This window comes from Rhinolophus sinicus, linkage group LG05 (genome assembly GCF_036562045.2).
Source record: "Rhinolophus sinicus isolate RSC01 linkage group LG05, ASM3656204v1, whole genome shotgun sequence".
In the NCBI taxonomy this organism is placed as follows: domain Eukaryota; kingdom Metazoa; phylum Chordata; class Mammalia; order Chiroptera; family Rhinolophidae; genus Rhinolophus; species Rhinolophus sinicus.
This window is the reverse complement of record NC_133755.1, coordinates 25,439,780-25,453,478: the sequence shown is the minus strand read 5'-3', so window position 1 is coordinate 25,453,478 and position 13,699 is coordinate 25,439,780. Positions and strand designations below refer to the sequence as shown.

Here is a 13,699-nt window from a genome sequence, read left to right as displayed (position 1 = left end):
TGGCTAAAATAAAAGAGACAATAACAAGTGTTGATAAGGATGTGGGAAAATTGGAACCCTTCTACATTACTGATAGGACTGAAAAATGGTCCATCAGGTTTGGAAAACAATTTGGCAGTTCCTCAAAATGTTAAACATAGAGTTTCCATATGATTCAGCAATTACACACTTAAGTACATATCTGAGAGACTTGAAAACATATGTCCATATAAAAATATGTACAGGAATGTTCATCAAAACATTATGCATAACAGCCAAAAAAATGAAAACAACTCAAATGCCCGTCAGCTGATGAATGGGTAAACAAAATGAGTAAACAATGGAATATTATTTGGTAATATAAAGGATTAAAGTATTGTTGCATGATACTACATGAATAAAGCTTGAACATATTATGCCACGTGAAAGGCCATATATTATAAGATTTCATTTTATGAAATGTACCAGACAGGCAAAGCCATGGCAACAGAAAGTAGATTAATAGTTGATAGGGCCTGGGGATAAGGGGAGATAGAGAATGAGTGGGCGCAGGGTGCAGGCTTTCTTTTTGGGGTAATGAAAGTGTTTGGAAATTAGAAAGTGGTGATGGCTATACAGCTCTGTGAATAAAATAAAATCCACCAAGTATACTTTGAAAGGGTGAATTTTACGGTATATGAATAATATCTCAATAAAGACATTATATAGAAAAAGGAACAAAAACTTGAATATTCCTATAGCCATTAAATAAATTAAATCAGAATTAATACATGTATGGAGAGACAGAGAGAGAGAGAGAGAGAGAGAGAGAGAGAGAGAGAGAGAGAGAGAGATAACAGAGTTTTATGGTGAATTCTATCAAATCTCCAAAGAATCAGATTTATTCAAATTCTTCTAAGGAATTAAAAAAGAAGAAACACTCCTCAGTTCATTTTATGAAACTAGTAAAACTGATACCCAAACCAAACAAGGATAGTATAAGAAATAAAAATCATAGGCCAAATTCATACATAAAAATAGATGTAAAAATCCTCAAAAATAATCAAAAAACTGCAATGAACATGAAAGAAAGCATCATAACCAAATTGAGTTTCTTCTAGGAATTACAAGCACAGTTTAACATTTCAAAATTTCTCTGGCACAACAGATAAAATAATAAAAACTATATGAGTATGATAATTTCAGTGGTTACCACAAAAATTTTTTTCAATAAATTCAATGCTATTTCAGGACAAAAGAAATATCAAACCCATAAACAAGGACTATAATAGACTTTTGAACCTGATAAAGGTTATATACCAGAAACTATAATACATTTCACACTTAATGATGAAACATTAGAAGCATTTTCCTTAAAATCAGGAATAGAGAAGGATGTACAATATTGCTGCTTCTATTTAATATTGTACTGCAGGTCCTATTAGCACAAATATTAAAAGAAACACAAATAAAAATTATAAGAATTGAGAAAGAAGATACAGAACTGTTACTGTTTGACGATTATTCCTTTTTTTGTTTGTTATTTTTTTAAATTAAAGTTTATCGGGGTGACAATTGTTAGTAAAGTTACATAGATTTCAGGTGAACAATTCTATATTACATCATGTATGAATCCCATTGTGTGTTCACCACCCAGAGTCAGTTCTCCTTCCATCACCATATATTTGATCCCCTTTACCCTCATCTACTACTTCCCTCCCCCCTTACCCTCTGGTAACCACTAAACTATTGCCTGTGTCTATGAGGTTTTATTTCTCATTTGTTTGTCTTGTTCTTTTGTTGTTTTTGGTTTACATACCACATATCAGTGAAATCATATGGTTCTCTGCTTTTTCTGTCTGACTTATTTCGCTTAGCATAATAATCTCAAGATCCATCCATGTTGTCACAAATATTCCTATATCATCTTTTCTTACTGCCTAATAGTATTCCATTGTGCATATATATATACACCACAACTTTTTATCCATTCATCTATCAAAGGACATTTTAGTTGTTTCCATGTCTTGGCCACCATAAATAAAGCTGCAATGAACACTGGAGCACACTAGTCTTTATGGATAGATGTTTTCAGATTTTTTGGGTAGATACCCAGGAGAGGCATTGCTGGGTCATATGGTAATTCTACTCGTAGTTTTTTGAGGAACCTCCACACTGCCTTCCATAGTGGCCGCACCAATCTGCATTCCTACCAACAGTGTATGAGGGTTCCTTTTTCTCCACTCAATGATTATTCAACAGAATAAAAAACCTAACAGAATTTACAGATAAATAAAAAACATTTATAATCAATTTCTGAAAAATCAATTGTATTCTTATACCTATAAAACAAGTTAGAAAAATGTAATTTTATAAAAATATAACATTTATAATAGCAGGAAAAATACATGGTACCTAGGAAAAAATTCCACAAAGTTTTTTTTATGACTTTTCTACAGAAAATTATAAAATATCATCTGAAGACATTAAAGAGTACCTAAATAAATGGAAAAAGATGATATATCTATGGACAGGAAAACTTAATATTAAAATAATTTCATATGGCATCAAATCAATCTACACTTTTAATGCAATTCCAATCAAAACCACAATGGTGTTTTTCTAAGGAACTTACCTAACTAAAATTAATATGGGAGGGTAAGTGCAAGAACAGCCAAGAGCATTTTAAAAAACAGATATCAGAACTACAGTATAAAAGACAAAGCTATAGCAAGTCAGTGTGCTACTGGCACAACAACAAACAAAATAGCCAACAAAACAAAAGAGAACATCTAGGCTAGTCTCTTCCCCACATTAAGAAACACCCAAGTGTAGGAAAATTGTTTTCCTACTTTAGACAGGAATCTTTTACTTATAACTGGGCATTTATAAAAAACTAGGAGGAAGTTTTGAAAGCAAATTTTAACAATAAGGCATATCTAATTATGCCTGGGAAACTGTACTAACTTCGGGTTAGAGCTTAGATTTGTACTGGGGGGGAGGGTAGGAATTTCATAGATTATTTGATGTCAAACACAGTTTTCCAACACTATTTTAGCAGGCCTGGAGAAGTTCACCCTAAAATGTCCAATTTACCAACAAACACTGGTCTCCTCACATACTTTTCTGGTCCTATTTGCTGCTCCCAATTTGAATAAGAACTATGCCATTTTCCCTAGCCCATCATTTCTGTATAATTACTTGCTGCAATAGCAACAACAGCATCTCTAAAAGCATACTTGCATTATCTAAAGAGGAAATGACATTACTTACTGTGAAAATAAAATAGTGTATTTATAAAAGTATATCGTAGTAAGTTGCATCAGAATAGGCAAAACATTCCTGGCTACAGTAATGTAGTCTCCCCACAGGAAGCATCCTGATTTAGTTTCCTGTGCTCAGCTTTACAAAACCTCACTCCCATGATTTTGTTTTTCAAAAGATACATGTGAAGAAAGAATTGTGTCAGCAAGATGGTAGACTACAGAAGCACTAAATAAATAACAATAGACAGACTACAATAGCTTTTAGGGAGATTTATAAACTAGTCAAAGATTTGCAGTAAACAAGTGACTATCCAAGCAAGAAAAAGCCATACTCAAAGTGGTGGTAAACTTCAGGGTGCTTTTGCTCAGCCTTGCCTCACCTCTCCCTGACATGGCACAACATGGCTGGGAAGCTGTCCAACTCCCGTCTTCTCCCCTGGGACAGAAGAAAAAGAGTGGATCTTGTTTTCTGGAATGTCCCGGAACTTCCTGGGAGACTGGTTTCAGTTTTGCTTGCCTCAGAGCTCAGACAGAAATGAAGGCATAGTTTGGATATCAGATTGGAGGCCACTAAAAGCGGTGGCAGGCACTGTGGCATGTGACAGCAACAGGAGAACTGCAGACTCACAGGTAGCCTGGGTGCAAAGAGTATGGGGAAAGGAATACAATAGGACAACTAAGGCACCAAGAAGAACAAGGGTGAGACTCATATTGAAATTACGATATTTAATAACAGTTGTGTGTATGGGGCAATTGGGAAAAAAGCATACACACAGGCCCAGGGAAAATAAATGCCTAGGAGACCTGAGAAAACCTTAAACTCTCATACGGGGCTAATCAGAGTCTTCCTCTGCATGAAGACAGTCTATAAAGGCTGGGATAGATGGCTTTTTCAAATGCACAATTTTTAACAAAGCATACAAAGAAATATGGAAAGATGGCCCATTCAAATGAACAAAATAAATGTGCAAAAGGAAATAAAAGATTTACTTAACTTATTTAAAAGATTTAAAAGAGAAAAGCATAAAAATAATGATAAATCTATGCTAATGGTTATTACAATGTATAAAGATATAATCTATGATATCAATAAAATGAATGGGTGGAGATATGTAAAGGAGAAGAGTTTTTGTATACAATTGACATTAAGTTGTTATCAGTTTAAAATAATTGTTATAAATTTAGGATGTTAAATGTAATGCCCAGGGCAAACACACAAAAAAATATCTATAGAATATAAACACACAAAAAATGAGAAGGGAATCTGTGTTTTACTACAAAAAATCAAGTAAACGCAAAGGAAGGCAGTAAGGGAAGAAATGAAGGACAGAAAACGCTACATAAGATACACAGAAAACAAATAACAAAATGGCAATAGAAAGTCCTTCTCTATTAGTTAATTACTTTAAATATAAATGGATTAAATTCCCCTATCAAAGACACAGATCGGTAGAATAGATTTTTAAAAAATCAGGATCAACCATATGTTGTCTATAAGAGACTCACTTTAGAACTAAGGACACATGTGGGTTGAAAGTAGAAGGATAAAAAAGATATTCCATGTAAATAATAACTAGAAGAAAATAGTGCTGGCTATATTAATATCAGACAAAATGGACTTTAAGTCAAAACTTACAAGAGACAAAGAAGGACATTATATAATTATAAAAAACTCAATTTGCCAAGAATATGTAACAATAAACATATTCACTAAACATTAGAGCTCCTACATACATGAAGCAAACACTGACAGAATTGAAGGGAGAAACAGACAGCAAAATAATACTAGGAGACTTCAATACCTCACTTTCAATAATGGATAGAACAACCAGACAGGAAACAGAGGAATTGAACATCACTATTGACCAATTTAACATAACAGACATATCCAGAATACTTAACAATAGTACAATACACATTTTTCTTAAAAGCACATGTAATGTTCTCCAGGATAGATATGTTATGCCACAACACATGTCTTAATGATTTTTAAAAGATTGAAATCATACAAAGTATTATAATGAAATGAAACAGAAATCAACAACAGAAGGAAAACTGGAAATCCACAAATATGTAAAAATTAAACAACATATTCTTAAGCAACCGTGGGTAAAAGATAAAATCACAAAGGAAACTAGAAAATACCTGAGTCAAAAGAAACAAAACCACAAAATATCAAAACTTATAGGATGCAATAAAAGCAGTGCGGAGGAAATTTATAGCTGTAAATGTCTACGTTAAAAAAAAAAAGAAGTTCTCTAATCAACAACCTAAATTACCTTGAGGAACTAGGGGAGAAAAAAAAGGCAAACTAAACCCAAAGCTATCAGAAGGAAGGAAAGAGTAAAGATTAGAACAGAAATATACATTAATAGAGAATAAAAAACAATAGAGAAAAATCAACAAAACCAAGAGGTGGTTCTCCAGAAAGATCAACAAAATTGACAAACGTTTAGCTAGATTGACTAAGAAAAAAGAGAGAAGAATCAACTAAAATCAGAAATGAAAGATGGGATCTCACTATCAACGTTACAGAAATAAAAAGGATTATGAGAGTACTACAAAGGATAGTATGCCAACAAACTGGATAACCTACATAAAAATGGATACATTCCCGAAAACAGGCAACCTACCAAGTCTAAATTAGGAAGAAATACAAAACCTAAATAGATTGGTAACTAGTAAAGAGATGAAATCAGTAATCCAACAAGGGAAAGCCCAGAACCACACGGCTTCACTGGTGAATTCCACAAACAATTTAAAGAAGAATTAACACCAGTATTACTCAAACTCCTCCAAAAAGAATATTTCCTAACTCATTCTATGAGGTCATCATTACCCTGATACCAAAGCTACAAATACACTTTAAGAAAATTAGACCAATATTCCTGATAAATATTGATGTAAAAACCCTCAACAAAATACTAGCTAAAAATATTTGGAAACACATTAAAATGATTATGTGCCATGACCAAGTGGGATTTATTCTGGGAATGCAAGGATTGGTCAACATCAACATCAAAAAAGGAAAAAACAAAAAAACTGTATAAAAACAAAAAAGGGAAAACCAATAGTGCTGGGAAAACTGGATATTCATATGCAAAAGAATGACACTGGACACTGGTGCAGAAAAAAGCATTTGACAAAATTCGACACCCTTTCATGATGAAAATGTGTGACAAACTAGCAATAGAACAAAACTACTTCAACATAATATAAAGGTCATACACGAAAAGCCCATAGGTAATATTGTACTCAATAGCAAGAGATTAAAAGCTTTTCCTCTAAGATCAGGAACAAGACAAGAGTGCTTGATTTGTAATTTCTCTTCAACACAGTGCTGGAAGTCCTAGCCAGAACAATTAGGCAAGAAAAGAAATAAAAGGTACCTAAATTGGAAAGGAAGAAGTAAAATTATTTCTTAGCAGATGACATGATCTTATATGTAGAAAACCCTAACGATTTCACATAAGAAGTAAGAATTAATAAATTCAGTGAAGTTGCAGGATACAAAATCAACTTGCAAAAATCAGTTGTGTAAAAGGAAATAAACAACTCTCCAATAGCATCAAAAAGAATAAAATACTTAGGGATAAACTCAACTAAGGAAGTGAAATATTTGTACACTGAAAACTACAACACATTGCTGAAAGAAATTAAAGAAGACACAAACAGAAATCTCATGGGTTTGAAGACTTAATATTGAACAGTATATACTGGCATAAAGTCAGACATATACATCAATGGAACAGAATAGAGAGCCCAGAAGTAAACCCTCACATATATGGTCAAATGATTTTTTTACAAGATTGCCGAGATCATTCAATGAAGAAACAGTCTTATCAATAAATAATGCTGGGGACAAACACACACACATATCTATATATCTATATATCTATATATCTATATATCTATATCTATATCTATATCCAGGAAAACTGGATAGTGACATGTAAAAGAATTACAATGGACCATTACCTTATATTATACACAAAAATTAACTCAAAATGGATCAAAGACCCAAGTGTACAACCTAAAACTACAGAAGTCTTAGAAGAAAACATTGTATTTGGCAATCATTTCTTGTATGTGACACCAAAAGCATGGGCAACAAAAGAAATAATAGATCAATTAGACAGCAAAATTAAAAACTTCTGTGCATCAAAAGAGATGATCAACAGAGTGAAAGACAACCCACAAAGTGGAAGAAAATATTTGTAAGTCAAATATCTCCTAAAACTCTACAAAAAAAGCAAACAACCCGATTATAAAATGGGCAAAGGACCTGAACAAATATTTCTCCAAAGAAGATATACAAATGATACAAATGGCCAATAAGCACATGACAAAATGCTCAATGTCACTAATCATTAGGGAAATGCAACTCAAAACCACAATGAGATACCACCTCACGCCCATTAGGATGGTTACAATAAAAATAAAAATAAAGACAAGTGTTGACTAGGATGTAGAGAAACTGGAATCCTTGTGTATTCTCGGAGGAATATAAAATGGTACAGCTGCTATGGAAAAAATACATGGCAGTTCTTCAAAAATTTTAAAAACATAATTACCATATGATCCAGTAATTCTATTTCTGGGTATATAATCAAAAGAATTGAAAGCAGGGTCTCAAAGAGATATTTGTGCACCCATTTTCGTAGCAGCATTATTCACAATAGCCAAAAGGTAGAAGCAACTAAAGTGTCCACTGACAAAGGAATGGATAAATAAAATATGGTACATACATATAAAGGAATACCATTCCGCTTAAAAAACAAAAGGAAATTCTGACACATGCTACAACATGGATGAACCTTGAGGACATTATGCTAGTCACAAAATAAGCCAAAAAGACAAGAACGATGTAATTCCACTTATATAAGGTACCTAGAAAAATCAAATTCATAGAGTCAGAAAGAATAGTGGTTGCCAGAGGCTGGTGGATGCAGGATAGGGTGTTGTTGTTTAATGGGTACAGAATTTAAATTTTGCAAGATGAAGATTTCTGGAAATGGATGGCAATTGTACAACAATATGAACGTACTTTAATGCTACAGAACTTAAAAATGGTTAAGATGGTAAATATTATGTGTACTTCACAACAACTAACATAGAAAAAAAATTAAGATATATGCTAAAAGGAAGAGAAAAACAAAAATAACGTCTTAGTTCAATGATACAGATTTAGGGGGCATCTTATTATGACAAATAATCAAGAATAATGCAAATTCCTTTCCTCTAAAAAGATTACTTAAATTCTAACTTAACTATTTTTAAGTTTATATATATATATATTAATAATGATGAGTGGAATATGATGAGTGGAATAATGATGAGTTAATAATGAGTGGAATATGCCTATATACATATTTCACTTATTAGTTATTCTGATAAATACATTTATAAACTTTGTTTAATATAATGGAAAAAATCTGAAACATATTCGCTCTTAAAAATAAAATTTTTGGAGACACTTTTTAAAATAAAAATTTTGGAAAAAATGTGAAAAAATTCACTTTTAAATATAAAAATAACCTTAATATATACATTTTTCCAAATCTCTGATTTCAGAGTTCTCTGAATTCTCAGACATATGCATACATAAATGTGTATTAAAAGTATTTAGTTAAAATAGCTGGTCTCAATATATTCTACATATTTCCATGAAAACATGGTTTTACTTATGATTTGATCTTTGTATTAATAAAAATATCATCTGTCAGTGGGATATCTGGCACGAGAAATACAGCTAGCAAAGCTTACATAAATGAAAATTTGAGAATTGATAAATATAGCAATATAGACTACATAGGTACTATCTCTAATGATTAGACTAGGATGAAATAAGATGTTAAACTTTCAAAGAGTGTAATACATGTAGAAGACCTATATAACAAAGCTTAATGTTATTTTCAGACCATAGATGTGTTACAATAGTCACTCAGAAATTTGGGACTAGTCAGTCTGTCCCAAATCTGTTAAAAGCCTGAAATACATGAATAATCTTTGACTTCCATATGCTAATAATGTTAATAAACTACCTTTCAAAAAATATAGCAATGAAAGTTAAGTTTAGACTGCAACATAGAAATACATTTTAGAGAATGTGGTGAAGCTTAGTAAGAGAGAAGACTGCTATGAGAACCCAGCAGTGATTTCTACAGACTACCGTGTGCCTGGTAGGAAAACGTCTGATTTGAGCTGCCCTTCTAAGAGTCGTAAAATCTGAGGTGACCTTATTTTAGGGATTTCAATAGGTGAAGATTCGTCTTCATCTTGAGATGAGTTGGCAATATTTTCATCCTCCAAGTAATCTGAGGTAACTTCATTTTGAAATGGGGTAACGTTCCTGGTATTTTTGTAAAACAAAGAAAATCCAACATTATGGAGACTAGGAGAAGATACACTTTGAGAGGGATGCAGCTGAGTCGTAGCTGCAGGATGATCTGTACTGAGACTTTGAGAAGCAGAATGAAGGGAATCGTAGCTTAATTGGCTTCTTTCTTGACTATCAGTGGCAATTCCATTTTGTTGATAAGAATAGGAAGTAAGAGATGGAAGAGAAAAGTAGGTTGATGTACGTTGTTGATAGGTGCTTCTATCAACAGAGTTCCCACGGGCTGAGGAATTAGCTCTTGTTTGAAAATCCATAAAATGCTTGTTATAGACAGAAGAAGAGCTTCCATGTTTTTCAGTATCGGTAATACGTGACTTTTTAAAAACTATTGCAGTTTCTTTTGGATTAAGTATGTTCTCATTACTTGATTGAAGAGTTAAAAAAGTACAACTTTCATAACAGGAAATTATACTTAGTTTAGGGGCAGAAGAAGGTCTTTGGAATCTAAAGCTAAAACGGCCAGAGGAAGATTTTAAATCACTGAAGCTTATTTTTTCTTGAGACTCAAAGTTAGCTCTACTTTGTTGACGGTGAAAGGAAGCACTGCTTTTCTGAAATTTAACCAATAAAGGAAATCTTTTTTCAGAGGAAAATGAGCAAGTAGATGTACTTGATTGAGAAGATAAATGTTTACTTCCTCCAGGTAAACCATCTCTACGGAAACTGACTTTACGCATTGTAGGACCATTTGTTTTAAGACCAAGAGATGTGCTTGGTTGAATAACAGAAGAGGTTCCATGGTGCAGCAGAGGGTCTGAAGTCACTTTATCTGCAGGACAATTTGGTTGGAAGTTCTGGTCCTCTTTACAGCAGCTAGAGTGAGAAAGTGTCAAATGAGGGAAAAAATTAGGGATCAGAGGTGGAAACCTGCCAAGCCTCCTGAAGAACTGCATCCACCTTAACAATCAATATGGAAACAACAGGGAATAAGAAAATTATGGCAACTGAAGTGGATGGTCACATAGAGGTACCCAAAAGAATGCCTAAGTCTAAAAGATTGTTTCTAATTACCTGCCCAGCCTATTAAACCTTGGAAAGATAATTTGAAAGACCCAGGGGAGCAGACAGAAAGAAAGAAACATATGAGAGGGCACCAGAACTAACGGATCCCCTGAAGGAAAAGGTAGACCTTTCTGTTTTAAAAATAATAAGCCATGATATCTATTTGAGACTATTAAACTACTTTTATTTAAAGCAGTTAAGTAGAATAAATTTATATACTGTTGACTAACGTACTGAAAAATATTAACCATGGATGAAGCAGAACCTCTCTGGAGAATATTTCAGATAAATATCCAGCTATTCCAGATATTCAGTTATTGTGGGAAACTAAACGACGCATTAAAGCTTGGTTTATGAAGATATCAATGTTCTTTAGCACATTAAACTTATGGAGAAGTGTTTTTCCTTTTGAAAGGCTTACCTTAAGCATTTTCCCATATTGAATTTAATCCAAAATAAATCTCTCCCTTTCTAAGCCATAATCCTTAAGTCAAAAAATGCCCTGTGTAGGTGGAAGAGATCACAAGATTGAACTCTTAAGTTGCATGTGGAATGAACATTGCAATAATACAGAATGTGATGACAGCAGACTCTAGAATCTAATGACATCAGTTCAGCATAAAACAGTCCTGTGACGCACCTTTCTGAAAAGCTCCAATTTACGTGCCTGGAGTGTATATTGTAAGTTCATATGTTCAAGGAGTCAGCCAACAAATCCAGGGATGAGAAAACAGCTGGATGATGGCAATAACATATATGACATCTGCACAATTCTTTACTTAGAACTGTTTCTCTCACTAGCTGTCCTACATAGCCCTGGCCTATGAACTCTCACTTAAACGCGCTTTACCCCAGGTTTTTACGACTTCCAGTAATATGGAAAAGTGACTGTTACAAACTTTGGTCCGAAGATATGCTGAGAAGGTATAAAGACCTAAATAGCAAATGTTACAGCCCCACAAATGAAACAAGCTTCACCTACCTTAGCAGTATAGTGTAACATCTGATTGTATGGGCCACATGCACAGCCTATGGAGATATGTTTATAACCCTTGAAACAACTTAAACTCACTTAAAAGCAAGGTTAACAGCGTTATTAGAAATATATATATATATATATATATATATATATATATATATATATATATATGTATATTATCCTCTCCTTTTCCAAACCAACTTGCACTGTTCACATAATAGGTGTTACGTGTATAGCCACTTACAACATAAAACACCCTCCCAAGTCTATTTGTTTTTACTGTTCAATATCCTGAATACCCTACTACCACCTCCTGTTTTTGTTCCCTTCCTAACAACCTTCTTTGAGAAACCTTTGAAGAAATTCCTTTCCAGAGGCCTAAAGCTCTCTAATTCTCACCATATAATTGCCAGTTTATAATTTGATTTCACCCTACATACAAGGTGATAAATTAATCTGTTACTGTTTCATAGATGCTGAAGATACCATTCTTGGGTCAGACACAGAGAACTTTATTACTCACAGCAAATCAAGCAATGTGACCACCAGCGTATTTGTATTGGTTCTCCTTGACCCGAGGTCCCACAAGGGCAATGCAGAGGGCCCAGAGACTCTTGCATGGCAGTGAGTTGTGTTACAAAGAAAGGAACACTGAGTTTAAGAAACCCACCACTTTTAAAGCAAGCCGTAAGCATATCTGCTAAACTTGCTGTTCCTCCTGGAGAAAACTATTACCTAATTTCTCATGGTTTCTCCCCACAACTCAGAAATGGGCAGGATAAAAGGTGGTTACTCAGACTTTCCACCTTCATAAAAATTGACTCAAAATGGATCACAGACTTAAATATGAAATGCAAAAGCATAAAACTCCTAGAAGACAACAGTGGAGAAAATATAGATAAAATTGGGCATGGCAATGACTTTTTAGATGCAACACCAAAGGTACGATTCATGAAAGAAATAATTGACAAGCTTCTGCTGTGCGAAAGACAACATTAAGAGAATGAGAAGCCACAGGTTGGGAGAACACATTTGCAAAATACACATCTAAAAAAGGACTATTATCCAAAATATATAAAGAACTCTTAAAATTCAACAATAAGAAAACAAACAACCCAATTTAAAAATAGGCCAAAGACCTTAACAGACACCTCACCAAAGAATATATATAGATGTCAAGCAAATGAAAAGATGCCCCACAGCATATGTCATTAGAGAAATGCAAATTAAAACAACAATGAGATACCACTACATACCTATTAGAATGGTCAAAATCCAGAACACTGACAACACTGAAATGCTGGTGAGGATGTGGAGCAACAGGAAGTCTCACTCATTATTGGTGGGAATACAAAACGGTACAGCCACTTTGGAAGACAGTTTAGAGGTTTCTTATAAAATATACTCTTACCATACAATCCAGCAATCATGCTCCTTGGTATTTACCCAAATGAGATGAAAACTTATGTCCACTCAAAAATCTGCACATGGATGTTTATAGCATCTGTCTTCATAGTTGCCCAAACTTGGGAGCAACCAAGATGTCTTTCAGTAGGTGAATGGATAAATAAACTGTGGTACATCCAGACAATGGAATATTATTCAGCACTAAAAAGAAATGAGCTGTTAAGCCATGAAAAGACATGAAGGAAACTTAAATGCATATTCTGAAGCAAAAGAAGCCCATCTGAAAAGGCTATATACTATATGATTCCAACTATATGACGTTTTGGAAAAGGAGAAACTATGGAAACAGTGAAAACATCAGTGGTTGCCAAGGGTTGGGGGAGAGAGAGGGATGAATAGCCAGAGCACAGAGAATTTTTAGGGCAGTGAAAATACTCTGTATGATACCATAATGGATTTATATCTAAACTCATTGAATGTACAATGCCGAGAGCAAATCCTAATGTAAACTATGGACTTTGGGTGATGATGAGGTGTGAATTGTAGGCTCATCAAATGTAACAAATGCACCACTCCGGGGCCAGATGTTGATAATGGGGAGGCTATGCACGGGTGAGGGATTATATGGAAACCTCTGTACCTTTCCCTCAATTTTGCTGTGAACCTAAAACTTCTCCAAAAAAATCA

At 33.8% G+C, this 13,699-nt stretch overlaps 2 protein-coding genes across 5 annotated transcripts in view; both read right to left on the bottom strand.

The window, feature by feature from the left end:
* LOC109452892 (regulator of microtubule dynamics protein 2) overlaps window positions 1-13,699 on the bottom strand; it is a 68,602-nt gene that overhangs the window by 42,601 nt on the left and 12,302 nt on the right. The gene's annotated exons all lie outside the window — the stretch shown is intronic.
* LOC141571750 (uncharacterized) lies at window positions 9,228-11,064 on the bottom strand. The gene is made up of 2 exons (XM_074333897.1): window positions 11,048-11,064; window positions 9,228-10,437 (listed from the first exon to the last, which is right to left on the bottom strand). The coding sequence occupies exons 1-2, from the start codon at window positions 11,062-11,064 to the stop codon at window positions 9,393-9,395; spliced, it is 1,062 nt and encodes a 353-aa protein (XP_074189998.1). The 3' UTR covers window positions 9,228-9,392.